At 40.3% G+C, this 17,209-nt stretch overlaps 3 protein-coding genes across 5 annotated transcripts in view; all 3 read right to left on the reverse strand.

Annotated features, from left to right (window-relative positions):
- Positions 1–625: 625 nt before the first annotated feature.
- Positions 626–3,730, reverse strand: LOC130173567 (heterogeneous nuclear ribonucleoprotein A0-like). Its single transcript, XM_056382959.1, has one exon. The coding sequence runs from the start codon at positions 2,192–2,194 to the stop codon at positions 1,301–1,303; it is 894 nt and encodes a 297-aa protein (XP_056238934.1). The 5' UTR covers positions 2,195–3,730; the 3' UTR covers positions 626–1,300.
- A 3,767-nt stretch (positions 3,731–7,497) lies between these two features.
- LOC130173566 (heterogeneous nuclear ribonucleoprotein A0-like) lies at positions 7,498–9,889 on the reverse strand. The gene is made up of 2 exons (XM_056382958.1): positions 9,774–9,889; positions 7,498–9,339 (listed from the first exon to the last, which is right to left on the reverse strand). The coding sequence occupies exon 2, from the start codon at positions 9,189–9,191 to the stop codon at positions 8,298–8,300; it is 894 nt and encodes a 297-aa protein (XP_056238933.1). The 5' UTR covers positions 9,192–9,339; positions 9,774–9,889; the 3' UTR covers positions 7,498–8,297.
- Positions 9,890–10,821: 932 nt separating this feature from the next.
- Positions 10,822–17,209, reverse strand: part of maea (macrophage erythroblast attacher, E3 ubiquitin ligase) — an 84,918-nt gene continuing 78,530 nt past the window's right edge. For all 3 annotated transcript variants that reach the window (XM_056383458.1, XM_056383457.1, XM_056383459.1), the window contains 5 exons: positions 16,941–17,017; positions 16,641–16,749; positions 13,829–13,962; positions 12,948–13,143; positions 10,822–12,779 (listed from right to left, as the gene is read on the reverse strand). In XM_056383458.1, coding sequence (XP_056239433.1) covers positions 12,684–12,779; positions 12,948–13,143; positions 13,829–13,962; positions 16,641–16,749; positions 16,941–17,017 — 612 coding nt within the window. In that variant the 3' untranslated portion in view covers positions 10,822–12,683. The remainder of the gene's footprint in view (positions 12,780–12,947; positions 13,144–13,828; positions 13,963–16,640; positions 16,750–16,940; positions 17,018–17,209) is intronic.

Raw genomic sequence — 17,209 nt, forward strand, 5'->3', positions numbered from 1 at the left:
TAGAAAAAAAAACATTCAAATTGCATTTTCTTCCCCCAGTGAAACCATTTTACAAGTCAAACTGAACACTTTAAAATACTAATACTTGCAGAATAGGGACACTTTCCCCCAACAAAGAAATGTTCATATGAATTTTATATTATGGGCATGCACCTTTCAAAATTTACCAAACAAAACAAGAGCATCAAAATCATAAGTAAAATCATTTCACCGTGAATTCACGTGGGAAATATTGAATTTAATAAGATTGCGAAAGTTGAGTATTTGCTCATTGTATATTTAAATTATTCTCCAAAAATTTTAATTACAGGAACAAAACAGTTAAAAAAAAAAAAAGCACCGTTTTTGATGATGTACCAAATCAGTGGGTTAGACCTCTGCCTCCAAAGTATTAGCTTTGCCGGTATAAAATGGCCGATGAACTGGAAATGTGGGAATTTACAGGCAATACTCCCTCCTGGTGGTGGCTTTATGAACTCAATTCACAAGATTACAAAAGACATGAGGCAGATTACCAACTAACACTGATGAAAATCATCACACTGCAGCTTCCACAGTGCTGATATTTATGCACTCCCCTCTGAAATGTAACCCACAGGATTTGAATTAAGACTGCGAGATAAGATAGATTTTCAAAACATTAAAAACTTTAATAAAAGCAGAATACAACATAGGGGCGAACTGAACACATGGATTTCAAACAGTTTTAATCTAAACAAACGCCTGTAATGGGACGGGAGAAGTGGAAAAAAAGTAATTTACAGTTAACAAAACAGTCCGTGACATTTCTCCAAAAAAATACTTTGTCACGGAAGTGTTTAAGATCAAGAAACTCAAGCAATCGAGTCCCATGCTGCCCGACACTGCCACCAACTTCACTTAAAACCCTGAGTTCATGATGCAAAAATAACAGACACATCTGGCTGGTTTGCAAGACAAACAAACTCATTTCTGAGTGAGCAGTGACTGACATTGATTACGGCTTTACAAATGGTTCAAAACAAGTCTTTCCCCCCAAACATAACAAAAGTACGATTCAATAATTCACAATTCTTAGTAGTAAAGTCCATAATGTGTGGAATAAGAGGACAGATGGGGTCCGGGTGGGGGAGAGCCAGGATCCAGAGGACAGTCTCATTCATTCCGTGTGGGTGATGGGCACTGCTTCATTTGAATGAACAAAACAAAGACCCCTCACCCCCACCTGGGCTTATATGATGTGTGTGTGCGCGTGTGTGTAAATTCAAGTTCGTTGTAATCAGAATTTTCCCCATGAACATCTCAAAACTGGAGGAAGCCACTAATAGCCACCGCCAAATCCACCCCCCCTGCCGTAGCCACCACCGCCGCCGCCGCCTCTGTTGTAAGGAGCCCCGCTCCTGTAGGAATAGCTGCCCCCCTTCACTGCACCATAATTTGAGTGCTGCTGTCCATAGCCGTCCCCAAAGTCACCATTACTGTACCCACCCCCCATCTGGTTGTCGTATTCTTCGTAGCCCCCATAACCCCCGTAGCCTCCACCACCGTTGTAACCCCCGCCATAGCCGTAGCCGCCTCCGTAATTGCCGCCGTAGCCTCCTCCGTAGCCGCCACCCCCTCTTCCGCCGCCATAGTTTTGCATCCCTCTCCCTCGACCCCTTCCTCCTCGGCCGCCGGTGGACATCTCCTGCTTGGTCAGAGCTTTCTTCACTTCCACCTTGTTTCCATTGATGGTGTGGTATTTGGTCAGCACTGCTTTGGTTGCAGAATCGGTGTCCTCAAAAAAGACAAAGCCGAAGCCTCTCTTCCTGCCGGTCTGCTTGTCAGAGATGATCTCGGCCTTCTCCACCACGCCGAACTGGGAGAAGTACTCGGTCAGGTTATCCGGCTCAATGTGGTCTTTCACGCCGCCGACGAATATTTTCTTGACGTTGGCGAGGATGTCCGGGTTGTTCGCGTCCTCTCGAGCTATGGCCCTTTTCAGCTCCACGTTGTTGCCTTCGACGACATGTGGCTTAGCCGCCATTGCTGCGTCGGCCTCCTCCGGTGTCGAGTAGGTGATAAAGCCGAAACAGCGGGACCGTCCGAGTTGCTGGTTCATGACCACAACGCAGTCACTTAGCGTCCCGTACTGCTCAAAATACTTGCGGAGGCCATCTTCCGTGGTCTCAACATTCAGTCCTCCGACAAAAAGCTTGCAAAGTTTAGCCGTCATGATTGAATTTCTTCTGTGGATGGTATGATGAGACCGTCCCTCTTCTTCTTCAATGGACGACGTCAGGGCGGGCCGTTTGACTCAATCGCCATCGTAAAACGTATCCGTCGCTGATTGGTCATCTTGAAAAAATCTCCACCCACATTGGCTGGCGAGCGACTCACGTTTCTGCCGCCTTCTAGTCCTGTCGGAAATCTTAAGTTCCTTGTTAGACGCGTGGATTTCAACCGTTGTGATGGTTATATTCCTTTTTTTCTTACTGCTGTTGCATCGGATCTCTTACTGTATACAACTTTGTAAAAATGTAACACTGTAAAGTAAAAGCAAGTAATTGATATCTCTTTTTTTTTTTTTTTTAGCACATGTACTCCTTAAAATCACATGACATCATGAAGACCGCACAAAGTAAAACTATATCCCAATTAATTCCCTTAGCTTATATCACTGGTACTGTACAACCAGCGAACACAACTATGCAGCATAATGCCTACCTTTATATGAACGTAAAACAGACAGACATGCCCTTATGTTCTTTAAATATAACAGAAATCAACATTTTACAACATTATGACAGAAATAATGTTAACAACAGTTTTAGAACAGGACTATAACAACATTATTTGAGTACCCTTTTAAATTAACTTCCTTCAGATGCAGACCACCAATGTTCAAACTGTACTTCCAACATGTAGCTGTTGAGCCACCTACAAAGTTGCATAACCTGACTGAGGGCTGATAAGGAATCACACTTTTTATTAAAATGCCAATTGTCTTACCCAACAATTTTCAATGTAATGGCCACCAGCTGATCCACTTAGAGTATTTTCCCGTTCTTAAAATACTGTAATTCTTCATAGTACCATACGTTTAATATTTGCTCTGTGGCTGTGCTTGACATTTAAGAACTGTGCCTTTAAACTGTGAAATGCAATCTTTTTTTTAAACAATTTAATCTACATTTAAATTACACTGGTCGTATGGTAATGGTTCTCAGAAAGTTTTTAAAATTGGCACATACCTTAACAATTTTAGGTTAGCTGTTCTCAATAAATGAAACTTGTCTCCCCTCCTTCCCCAAGCAGCTGATAAAAAAGATTTTTCAAGTTGCTTCTCCAATTTAGTTCAAAACAATCTACAGCACATTAAAACATGATGCAACACACCCATGTTTTCAGCCAGTACTTGCTGTAATTGCTTCCACTGCCAATTTTTGCAGTACTTTTGGCACAGCCTTGTCACCATGAAACCTGCAGCATCGGTTTTGGGAAACCATCCAACTCCTAAACTAGGTCGTCAAGTTTTGTTTTTCATAATTTAGCACTACACTTCTATGTTGAGTCTGATTCCCAATTCACATTCTACATACTTGCAGGTGCCCTGTGGAGTTTCTGACCTCTAACAGGCTATGGAGCAGTTTTACTAGCTGTGGGTCGCCATTTTGATTGTCTCGTGCATGTGCATGAAGCTGACATGACAGACTCCTGACAATGATGTAATACTGTTCCACTGACTTACAGGTGGCACTGTGCCAAGGCGAGCAGCAACGTGCCATCAAAGGCAAGGAGGAATGAGACTGCAAGCTAGTAAACATGGTTGTAAGCAATACAGGGCTTAAAATAGTTCAAAAATCTACTTTGCAAATGTTTTATCAGGAAGTAAATACATTGTATTTAGGTGAGTGAAGAGAACATAACTTTAGTTTACAGAAAGACTCCACAGTGTACCTTTAAAATAAACACAACCCTCATGCTATACAGAGATACAGAAACCAGGCTTGCCTACTTGGTTTCACGAAAGAGGCACAAAATTATGACATTACTACAGACCAATCTATACCAGCTCCTGCATATACAAGCACCAATTTAATTGGATATACATTACATTATTCACTATTCCAAAGTCCCAGAGATGTACTCAGGAATTTGTACGATGCCAACCTGGTTGAATGAAAAACAAATACACCCACCAACTTTGGATCTTTGGCCTCACAAACCATATCTGTGCAACAGAATGAAAATAATCCGTGTGACCTCCATTTGACACCCCTTTGTGATGGGTATCACCAGTGGGAAACATGCAACTATGCTCAATGTAAAAAAACAAAAGTAACATAACAAGTCTCTTGGTATATAAAAATATAGAGATTTATTGTGGATTCATAAAAAGCACGGCCAACATAACAGATGTTTCCTTTTCCTACGGGATGATCAGAAGCATCATTAATCCTATAAAGGGGACAGAAGTAAAATTTACACTCCGATCGGCATGTCAAGCATCAGTCAAACACAGTATTGTTATCACGCACATTGTTGCTACTTATGTCACACTAGGTGTTATGAAACATCACAGCACATCAGACAGGATTTAGTAACAGGAATGTGCTTTCCTTCAATTTTGGGGGAATGAGCGATTACCGTTTGACTTTCAGTTATATTTTGTGTTGAAGTTTTAGTGCTTGTTTTACTCATACCAATACAGCTAAGACATCAAGTACAAATTACAATGCCAATAAGTATAGCCACTTTCCGGCATTATAAAGTACTGTATATAAAGTCTGATGTGTTGTTAAATGTCCTCAACATCAAGAGTTTCTTGATAAGCTCATTTTTTAAAACCGATAAAGAGCATTTCTGCCTTCTTCTGTGAGAGCATGATAGAGACCACTTCATGCATCTTTGCTGCTCAATTAGCAGCAACCTTTAAAATTTAACATTGAAATCAAACCAACACTATCCAATTAGGACACACACACAGCCCTGGTCAACAATAATGAATTTCCTTTTAGATTCTGGTCAGCAGACTTAAAGATCCAAAAATGTACAATGACAAACTCACAGCAGACTTGAATATTTCCTCAAACACGGCACTCACTGGCCTCCCACTGGCGCCTGAAACTTAAACTGGTAAAACTGTGCACCTCTCTGTTCAATGCCAATTTTAGGTGCATTAAAGCAAAAGTATTACAAACAAACTGTTGTTCATACATCGAGGGTGTATGAACACTGTGTTTGTAATACTCTTGGTCATTTCTGGCCATTATGATCAACCTCTTGTTTATCTAACTACTAGCATCTGATATCCTGCAACACCTCCTGTTGTCCTCAAGTGGCATATTATATTTAACAACACCTGCTGTCTTTAAGGCTCAAGGGCAGTGTAATACAGGGAAACGTGGGATCCCCCGAGAGAGATTCCACACAACATAAGGGGAATTTGACGGGATCAGTCCCAGTTCATTTTGTAGCCTAGCAGACGTTTCACTGCAATAAATTTTAGTTATTTATTCATAGATCCTGTAAGCCAGCAGACATCTTTGGTGTGTTTAATATAATGGTTTCTCAACTTTAGGTCAATGTAGGGATTTATATGCATTTGAGTTTCTGTCATAGTTCTTTGTTTTGCAACAAGTCTGCGGAGAAATGTAGCGTCCAAGCTTCGTTATACTGGATTTTCAGCCAAATGCAGAATGCCAATGACGCAATTCACATTTCATTAAGACATGCCTTGGACGAAGATTATCACGCTTAGGATACAGCCATGTGTAACTTTGGTTTTACTTTACTATGAAAATAACATACAACCATATAATGTGACTTAAGTCTGACACAACCCTTTATGGGATTAAACCCTGTAAACATTGTAGACGTAAAAACACAAGACAACATTATAACCATTTATTGTATTTTGAAACACACAGTGCTCAAATGCAAGATTCTTCTCCAGGAAAATCAGTTGTTCAGTCAGTGGTTTCCAACCTGGGGGCCCAAGATAAATCTGAGAATTAAGAGTTTAAAAAAATAAAAATAAATAAATAAATAAAACTATAAACCCACACCACCACCTTTATTTTTCTCATTTTTTAAATTTGATGCTACACTCAGCTGCTTACCTTACCTTCTGAGGACAAATTCAAAATGTACATACTTAAAATTGCCACCATACCTGTGTTGGTAATATCAATGGGATAAATCTGTGACTTGAGAACAAGAATTTAATAAAATGTAGCTTTTCTCTTTTCCCCCTACATTTAATACTGAATGTTTGTACCTTTTCAGGAAAGTAAATTCAACATCCTAAGAAAGAAACGCTTATATCCACACTAAAACCCTAACCTCTTATGAGAGGTCACAAGAAGATTGTTTTGAAAGGTCACGGGCCAAAAAGGATGGAAACCCCTGGCTTAAGTATTGTGGTGTAACAGATCACTTCACAGGTCCATTGTTCAATCACCGCTGGGCATTGGGAAAAGAACGTTTCTGATTGCACTGGAGCACTGTGTTATCAAAATTCCCCCAAACATATTCAGTAGACCCTGTCAAATTAGACTCATTCAAATGCATTTCGACCACTCTGGGGAATCCTTTGTGAAAACTGACTTCACCTGAGGGGGAGAAGGCACTACCACTCTCCGGTCCCCCCGTCGGCGTGGAGACACACACCCCATCGTTTTCGGGGTGATGTCCTCGTGCCCAGGTTACCGTAGCAACCTGGAGGAGATGGGAGAGAAACAGAGTGAGTAACTGGGGGGAGCAAGTTTTCTGGAGGAGACACCAATTTCCTTGTTCCATTATCTCATTTAATGGTGGAACAAAATTTGGGTCCCCTTCCACCCACTTAAAAGTTCATTAAAGATCAAATTAAGTAACCCCCCCACCCACATTTGTTTTTATTTTAAGATTAGCTATATAAAAGGCGCATTGAGCTATGAAGTGTCAGTTAAGTTGTTTAAGATTAAATAATGGCACACTTGTGCACCATCTCAAAGATAATCCATACATGGTTGACCAACACAGAGTGAAGACAGGTTGATTTACATACCTAGTTTGCTGGATGTGGATATCCTAAAGAGATATTTCAGACTCCTATCACAATCGACCCCAGGTAATCAACAGGGTCCTGATGTAGCCTACAAACAAACTGCTACGGCTATTTTGGCTGGGATAGCCTACAGGAATACAAGTAAGAACACCTAAATGTAGGAATAATCAAAGATAAATATCAGAGCCCTCATGTCCACATATAGATATATATTCAAATATGTAAAAAGAAAAATATTTAAAAAAAGGTTATATTAGCAATGTCTAAAAACCACAATTTTAAAAACAAGGTCAAACCCTACAAAGCCTACATGCATTGGCTGTGGGTAGACTACAACCATTCGGTAACCATTTCACCCACCTGAGAGTAAGGGAATAAACTGTGGGAAAGATGCCATGTAACTAAAGATCAACAAGATGGTGCCACTTATAAAACCTGTGGATGAAGCTTGAGGAAGCCTGGTTAAATAAGTAAAATAACTAAGCTAAGTGGTATAACGTTTTATTTAAAATGAACATACATAAGCATACCAAAGTGTTTTAACAGTAGGTTTGTTCTCCAGACATGAAAGTATACAATATACATTAGATATTGCTACAGGTAAATGGAAAATGAACAATATTTGGGTTGAAACTAGTTCTATGCGTGAGTTTGAGTACAGTATAGGGAAGGAAACAAGGAAACTGGATCCTGCAGTGTCACTTTCCCGCCTTTGCTGAATGACCAAAGTAAATAATTATACAAATTGAAGTTATCAGTATAACATAGCTATGAAATCCAAAACCACATAACATGCTTTCTCAAACTCATACATTGAAAAATCACACTAATTTTACTCCAGAAAACAAAATCTAAATCTAATTGCTTAAAATGTAAATATTAGGATAATCAGAACTTGTCAGAAAAACAATCCTACATCGAAATTTTCAAAACAACGGGTGAACCGAATAAAAAAAATAATCAACTCTAAACGACAACCACACGCCATCGGCGTGGGAACATAAAAGGGATCACTGTGTGTTTTATTCTTCATGTTAATGTGTCCTAGTTGAACGGCAACAATCGCTGCTCGTTATTATCAGGTTTTCTGGGAAGTGACCTTCCTACCTGTTTGGGTTTTTGAGGTCTTCATTATGATTAGGGGTGTCTCTGTCCGTATCTCTGCCATGGTTGGGTTTCACGGCAGACGCCCCGTAACTGAATTTGAGTTTAGTCGTTCAAATCCTGGCTGGAGGTAATTTGTGGCAGGGGGATGGGTGGTTGACTTTCCATTGTACAGTCTCATCTAGTAGCCGCCGCCGTAGCCCCCCCTTGGGTAGCCACCACCGCCGCCGCCTCTGGTGTATGGGGCAGCGCTCCTTTGACCACCGAAGGGCCCTTTCATGGGGCCATAACCAGACGAATGCTGGCCATAGCCGCTGCCAAACTCGTTGTAGCCGTTTCCACCACCATACCCACTTCCCTGGTCTCCATAGCCGCCCCCATATGGTCCGCCGTACCCTCCGTAGCCGCCACAGTTGTAGCCTCCGCCATTTCCGTAGTTGTAGTTTCCGCCGTAGTCCCTGCCGCCGTAGCCATTTTGATTTCCCCTCATGCCTCTACCTGGTCTACCCCGAGGCGCCATAGCGCTTCTGTTGGCCGCCTGCATCTCCTGCTTGGTCAGGGCTTTCTTAACCTCAACCTTGTGTCCATTGACAGTGTGGAATTTCACAACGACCGCCTTGTCAGCTGCGTCGTGGTCGGTGAAATACACAAAGCCGAACCCCCTTTTCTTTCCGGTCTCCTTCTCCGAGATGACTTCGGCCTTCTCGATCTGACCGTACTGGGAGAAGTATTCGGTCAGATGTTCCTCTTCAATGTCGTCTTTCAGGCCGCCGACAAATATTTTCTTAACCTTTGCGAGTGCCTCTGGCTTGTTAGCGTCTTCTCTCGCCACGGCCCGCTTCACCTCGACAGCATTGCCGTCGACAGTGTGCGGCCTAGCCGCCATTGCTGCATCGGCCTCCTCTGGTGTGGAGTAAGTTACAAAGCCGAAACAGCGGGACCGCTGCAACTGCTTGTTCACGACGACAACGCAGTCGGTAAGCGTACCGTACTGCTCGAAATGCTTGCGCAGGCCATCGTCGTCGGTGTCCACATTCAGTCCACCCACGAAAAGTTTGCAAAGCTGGTCGGTCATTTTTGAACAACAGTGAGATGATAATCTCTCAACAAAGTCAGTCGTCTGTTAATCTCAAAATGGTGGCGGGGGGAAGAACGCAGATGCATTTATACCGGAGGCGAAGCTTGAAATTCGGCACCACCTCTTCCGGTCCACTATTCTTTCTCTGTACAAAAAAAGACAACCGATATTCTGTGTAAAGGCTTTAAAACGATATAATGTAAAACCAAAGCAATAATGGGGAATGGGCTTATTGAAGAAAAATAAATTTAACAACACGCTTCTGTGTTGTGACGCACAATACCGTTGCGGGCAACACTTGGGAGGGCGGTTTGTGTGTCACATGGTATCCAAACCTATCGATCAAATACAATTGTTCTAATTTCTATACATATGGCATCCGTAAAAATAGAAACAATTTAGTTCAGACACATTCTTATAATAATACTTAATACTGTATACCACAGATTGGCCCTGATATTAATTTCACAAATTGAAGCCCGAGTTAATAAAATACTCGTATGCTACTAGATGGGATCATAAAGAATACACGGGTTTCTTTTATCTTTGATAACATTTTCAACCTAAAATCAAACTTACCGTGGAATCATTTGAAAATAACGCTTAGAAAGCAGCGCTAGTGCCTATGGTCTTGCCTTAGGGTCGCCTTGTATGTCGGGCATTACTGAGTGGTTGCTGATCTCACTATCTGATAAAAAGGAAATTTCATCCGCAACAGCAGCTTCGTTCGTGTGGTCAAGAATCGATGCAATTAGTGGTTTGGTTACAATATTCCCATTTAAGAAATTTAAAAGTTTATGACAGTGAGTGAACAGGCACCAAAACAGAAACCTCTGCCAATTCAACGTTCATTTTTGTTGCAGAACACCTCCTACTCTGGTATATATTTTAATTCAGTGAATAAAAATCTATAGCTAAAAGAATTTAATAGTTAATTACTAGATATTTCATTGTCAAAAAATGTGATTATCAACCACTGATTTCAGTCAATTAACGTAAATATGAGGACTTTCTGCTTGTTTTATGTTTTATATTTGTGTAATTAAAATATATTTGGGTTCTGGATTAATAGGTCATAAAAAACAAACCATTTAAAGATGTTACATTAAGCTATAGAAACTTGCAACGTTGATTTTTCACAATGATTGTTAGTTGCTTGCAGCACACCAAAATCCTTCATTTTGATGTAACAGTACACGAAACCTTGCTGGTAGCACATGTACTGTCTCAAAACTGAATTTGCACTTTGGTGGATTAACGTTTATAATTTTTGGTTTTTCGAAAAAGCAACATATAATCAAAGAGTTGATTTGTTTGTCAAATTTACCTAGTAACATAGTTCTTTTATACTCATGTATTGCCATGAAATCGACATTACAGACAAGTGATCAACACTACAGTATATTACCATCTGTATGCATGCTCTTCACTGCTAGACGAAAAACGCCCACACAGAATGGCGACCTCCTTAGACCATGGAGATTCAGGTAGTTTCAGGTGAAAGACAACACTTCACTGCATTTCCACTTCAACAGAATAGCAGTGAATATTTTACCCTACCGAGGCTTATGCTAATGCTGATTTTAGAGCCCATAGAGCAGACATAGCAAATAAAGAAACACCAATATCAAAGTTGATGGAAATTTTTATGAGGCATATTGCTCATGAAACAATCCCTTCATCTATTCTACCAACACAAACACACAGGACAGTGTGTGTCTTTACAGATACAGTTCCAAATCATTAATGGACACAAATGAGGCAACTTTTGGTTTGTCTATGAATCAACAAATGGAAGAAATGATTGATCACAAGACTGATCATGTTGAACATGGAACTGCATTTTGGATCGCTTTGTATGGGTGTTGTTATATTTTCACAATTTAATAATTATTTGTGCATTAGTTGACAATGAAGTCAACCTTCATGACCTATTGCACATTGCAGATTTGTGTGTCCTGTTCTGATTCTGTTCCCTAGTCCATCCATCTTTTAGAGAAAGTCATAAAGAATGAGGATGACTAAAAGTTTGCAAGAGAAGACAGTATTGTTCAGCCAACAGCCTAGTTGAGGTTTCTACCCTGTCTCTTAATGAATGTTTCAAATAAAGGAAAGATTGTGCATTAAGCTACATGAAATGTTGATGGAGGTGGTGTAAACCCTGTAGAATGTTGGTACCACAAGCAGCTTCAACATAAGCAGAGTTAAAGAGAAACATATCTGCACAGTCCTTCACTTTATTATCTTGTTCAATGTTGGAAAATAGTTATGAAATTAAAACTATTTGGGTAAAGTTGAATTAACTACAATCACCCATGATGAATATCCTAAATTCACTGCACTGAAATGCACTCATTCGTTTAGCTGAAGAAAAAGAAGAGAAACTGGTTGAGTTGAGCTGGAAATGGCAAATCTCACACACAAAGGAAGACATCTTTTTCATTAAAAAAAAAACATCAGAGATGGTTGTCTTGTTTGAATATTGCGTAAACTTCATTATGGTAGTAAAAACACCATAACTAATATTATCAAGTGAAACGATCAGCTTCTTCAGAAATGATAAGTTATACTGAAGAGCCAGTTAACTTGAGGATACTGTGGGCTATATCAGGATAACAACAGCCAAGAAAAGACTTGTTTAGTTCACACAGCAATCTTCATAGAAGGTTAATCTTTGTTGTCATTACTTGTCTGGAAACCCCCTAAATTTATACACGAGGATGATCAATTTCTATCTAATATTTACATTTGAACAGGAGCCTAGTGCAGCCCAATCAGGCTCCAATTTCACAGCCAAGCAGCGGTGAGATGCAAAAATGTTAGAGTTTAACGGAGGCATTTAACACATATGCCCTTAACAACCCACCAAAAAACACATGGCTAGAAGACAACAGCATGCATCACGTAATAAGATGCTACTATGAGACCAGGCAGCCATGTTTGTTTTAAAAAAGGCCCAAATCTCATGTGTTAATCTGGTTAATGAAGTGAGTTAACACAGTCCTGCCACATGTTATTTAAGTAACAAAGGAACACAACTAGTAAAAAGGAAAAGGCAAAGTAACCTCAACAAGTTTTTATTTGCTGTAGTAAAATCAAACATCTACCTAGCAGTTTTTAACCCCCCTCCCTCCCCCCCTCCAAGTCCTTTTCTCTAGTTTCTAATCTTCAGAGTGAAAGCCTGTAAGATAATGACAATGTTGATAGTCCATGTGCTTGAATGGATCAGATGAAACGACTTCTAGCCACATCTAAGAGTCTGGAAGGAGAAGAGCCCAGTGTCTGTGTGATAAAATAGGAGGGAGTAGGTGAAAAGGAGTCAATCATGTATTGGGAGGGGGCATATTGGGTGTGTCTGTGGGGGATTGTGGGGAGGGGGGGCACTGGATCACAGCTCCACAGGTGGCTCTCTGAGTAGGCCAGGTCACAGGTGAAGGATGACAGGCCATATTCAATCATGTTAACACTCAGACAGGCTTATCTGAGTGATCACATGATGTAGACCTTCTCAGCCTGAGAGAAGTTGAAGACTTCTTTGGTTCTGGGACACACCACTTTGTCATCTTGGCGGATGGACAGAAGGGACTGGAAAAGATGATAAGCAGAGGGTAATAAATTACACAGAAAAACAATCATCACAGCTGTTTATGACTTTTTCTTGCTTCTATACTTTATTTCAAAGTGATTTAACATAGAAACAGTTTCCCACAGTCCCTGTACTCTCAGCTGTAGTTCATCTTGCGGTGTACTCACATTGTAGCCATAGACATATCCATTAGGAAGCATCATTGGAGGGTTGTTTTCATTCATGACCTCCCCAGAGATCTTACAGACTAGTCTGGAGTTGGCACAGTGGGCCATGGGAAGTGGCTGGGCCAACTTGTTTAGAGATTTACTGCACACTGGGCAGTCTGGGTTCTTAGAGGTACCATCCTCCTTGTAGCATTGACTGGAATGGGCATGGAGGTTAAGGACAAAAATGTATGTCTTTCAATGAACATATCTGTCTCTGTGTTATTGTGCATCTCACAGCAGACACTTCGATTAGACAGTAAAGAGCAGAGACAAGAAATAGGAAAAAGAGAGTGATAAAGACACAATTTGACAGATCTAAACACACTATAGTCACACATACTACTAAACTACAAGAACACTCCCTGCATTTTAAATCCTATGTCTGTTTTCCTTTATTCACAATTAAAGTATTCCGTATATTACATCCTTAAACAGTTTAACTGAGGGGTTAAAATTTCAGGGGCAAAACTAATGCAACCGGTTTAAGACGGTAAAGCTATTATGTCGGTCTACTGTGCATTCTGTGCACTCTGCATTCTCACTGCCAGCAGAAACTCCAGTCTGCAGGGTAGTTTCACACACTTCACTCTGTCTTTATCTGCCACACCCTGTCTTGATTGCCCATGTGTTCACTATTTCTTTCTCTCAACACTTAAAAGTCAGTGTCATTTGATTCATTCACGTTCCTGTTGGCAACACTAGTTCACCAAAGCAAGCCTGCATCCAACACATGTCCAACCCTAGTCAAGAGGAGGCTTGTGATGGAGTTAACTGAAATGGTTGGCTCGTACTGATCGACCTCCAACACAGATTTAACCTAATAGAGTAAGGTAGGATACGGTGTCTTGATGGCAGACAGACCAGCTTGTAGAGTGATCGTGAAGACAGAGTTGTTTCCAAGCTGGTGCAGTCTGTAGTTGTCATATCGGAACTGCTGGATCAACATCTTCCAGCGGGCTGGATCCAAAAGATCCTGATGGAACAGTACGAACAAGACAGAAAGATTTTTTTTTACACCAAAAGACCCAGTATTACTATTTGTGAGAGTGCACGTACAGTGAAGCACAGACTGTAGTGTTATATAAGCAATGCAAATCCATACAAATTAAACTGACAAAGAGAACACTAACAACTTCTCCAACAAACGGCTTATATTCCTACGCAAACAATGTTTATCTTGCAAAACATTTTTGACTACAAAGTTTTGAAAAGCACATCATACACGTGGGGTATCTTAATTCTCTTAACTGCATCCAAGATTCCCTCACATGCATCTTAGTGTTCCCCCAAAAAACAAAAAAAACCAAAACACTTTATTTATGTTATTTAAGTCATTTATGTGCACTCATTTCATTTCAGCTCAGTGTGAGAGTCTAGTGCGCTTTGCTGTCATTTACGGTTGCGTGTCTCTCCTCTCTTCTGCTTCACCATGTGTGTGTGTGTCTTAGCCCCTCCCCACACACACAGAGTGGAGAAAAGGAGAGACGCTGACTGTGTCACACATCATGCTGCTTGATGATGACTGATGATTCCAGAACATGCTATCTACAAACAGGGCAGCAATATGGCAGCTTGTTTGGTTCCGTGTAAATATGCAAAGGCAGCACAGTGATGGGGTATTTTTAACAACAATATAATGGGATCTCTGTGTAAAAGGGGCTTTAGTCTCTCCCAGTGAAGAGGCGAGGAGAGAATTAATGAAGAAATATGTTTTTAAACACATCCTTTCATTTGACCTGTCATCTCAGATAACGTCTGATTCTGATGAACTCAGCACATTATTGTATTCAGCTGGATGTCTTTGGCAAAGGATGGTGTTGTGTGTCCTTGCTCATGGCTCCTAAAGGATCCCTCCTCACTGCTCAGAGCAAAAATAAGACATTTGGGATGGCCTTCAAGATGGAGGACAAAAACGATTTCCTGCACGAACAATGATTAAGGTGCAAGAAACTATCAAATAAAGGAAATGAGATGTACCCCAGATGCATTATACAGACAGAATCAGCCAGTAGCCAGGATGTGCCGAGACTAAATTTTTTACAAGGCATTATATAATGTCAGTCTGTGCTGCCTTTCCACATGTCTTTGGAAATCGGAATCAACACCATCAGTGTACTAGAAGATTCCAGAGGCTAGAGAATAATAAAAGAGAATAATAATAAATGTAGAGGGGAATGTTTTGGTAATAAGCATAGAATACTAGAGAAGAGTTACAATGGTAGTACAATGGTTTTCAATAAAAACCAGTCCCAGTAAAAGTGCGTGTGTGACTGGTACAACCTGAACAACACACAACCTAGAGTCCAAAAATGGTGTAAAGTTGACTCTTCAGTGAATCATATATGCATGTGTTTGGTGGGTTGAAAATTTGGAAAAACAAACACAAAGAGAATCACATTACTTTCTACTGTCTTTGCCAAACAAAATCTTTTCCCTCTTTGAAGCCAGCAATGTGGAATACTACCTGCTCCACTTTTATGAGTGTTAACACATCAATGCTGAGCAACACCTATGCAACTAATTTTGTTATATTCATTATTAGCATTTGGCTCCCACAATTAATTAAACATGATGAGCAATTATGCCAAGGCTTTGTGTTTAGAGCTTCAGTCCTGTTCACGCATTGACTTGCTCTTCAATCACGGCTGTTTGTTTGGAGCAAACTATGATTAACAGCTCATCAAACACATCTGAGGTGGTTGGCAAGAGTTTTTCACTACAAAGACATCTTGCATGTATCATGTAAATACAATTTTTTGAATGTAGTTACACTTAAATCCTTTGCATTGAGCTGTGTGCTATGGTGGTAACATTACTATTGAGTCTAATCTCATTAACATGTAGCTTCAAGTTTTCACACTAAGTCATGTAAATGAAAGGACAGTCCTCAATATTTGTTTCCAAATATGAACTGGTAACTGGTGTGTTCAATGTTCAGAAAATAACTGTGATGATATTTTTAGCTAAAACTGTGCAGGTCTACAAATATGTTGGTGGAAGACAGATTGTCAGTCCTGCTTCTGTCACACTGGCATAAGAAGCTGTCCAAAATTTTGTCACCAGTTTGGCTGAATCATCTATTTTTCTTGTGCAAATAGCCAAATGCTTTTTGAGATAAATTATTGTTGGAATGATGCCATGGTACAACTCTTCAACACTTTCTGAGAATAAAAATAACAACATTGCTTCTGACAACAGCTGCCCAAGGACAAGTCTAAAGCAGCTCAAGAGGAAACTGAGCATGTATTTAAAAAGGGACAAGAGAGGCCCTCTAGTGGCTGTTCTGTTGCTATAGCACCTTCTCTGCTTGATCTCTAAAAAGTGTAGTCTTATTAGTAATAAAAAGTTGATGCCATTAACAAGTATCTGTTATGTTTCTGATATATCAACAGTTTGCACAGGCATGTTGTTCATCATGTATACACACAACTGCATTGAATTATACCACTGAGTTTGTGTCCACAGGGAAGAACATTTAAGCAGACTGGTCTGTTTCAGGTCTGTCAATGATACTGGTTTTTCCATATGTGAATGGTAGACACTCGATGATATACCACTATATTCCTTGCTTGTATGTGTGTGAAAGGGGTCTGACCAAATAAAATCTTATACATATACATATTTACAATGGTAAAAGACCATAAGTGTTACCTTGTATGGGGAGATGTGTGTATCTGATGGGAAGGCCAGCATCCCCATCACCTGCCGAACCTCATCCAACTGTCCACCCTCTGCTTGGCTGAAGTGTTTCCTTGCATGTCTGACATAGACAAAGAGATACATGTGCACAGGATCAATGGGTGATACACTGCACATGTGTTAATGTTCTACTGGCTTAGAATTTAAAAATAGGTACAATTGGTGTAAGGGTTTAGGGTGAAACAGTTAATGTGTAATGTCAATGTTTGTAATGACACAAACAGTGTGTGTGTGTGGTTCTATGTCCAATACCTGACTGCATCCATGCGTTTGTTTTGTCTGATGAGCTCAATGAACTCCTGGATTCTCAGACTGAACTCAAGACAACTCTGCCAAAGAAACAGACAAAAGATGACATTAAGTTTAAACAACTTAAATTCTTTTCGTTTGCCTTTTTCTGAACCTAGGACACCGTTGCATGCAGTAAACTGATCTCTTTTATAACTGCTGTGGTACTGGTGGATTTCACGCTGCCTTTCAGTACTTAATTTACCAAATACTTTTGTGACAGAAGAAAAAAT

Source organism: Seriola aureovittata, chromosome 8 (genome assembly GCF_021018895.1).
Source record: "Seriola aureovittata isolate HTS-2021-v1 ecotype China chromosome 8, ASM2101889v1, whole genome shotgun sequence".
In the NCBI taxonomy this organism is placed as follows: domain Eukaryota; kingdom Metazoa; phylum Chordata; class Actinopteri; order Carangiformes; family Carangidae; genus Seriola; species Seriola aureovittata.

What these genes read in the sequence shown, in the direction of transcription:
- LOC130173567 (XM_056382959.1), bottom strand. Translation starts at nt 2,194, where the DNA reads ATGACGGCTAAACTTTGCAAGCTTTTTGTCGGAGGACTGAATGTTGAG.
- LOC130173566 (XM_056382958.1), bottom strand. Translation starts at nt 9,191, where the DNA reads ATGACCGACCAGCTTTGCAAACTTTTCGTGGGTGGACTGAATGTGGAC.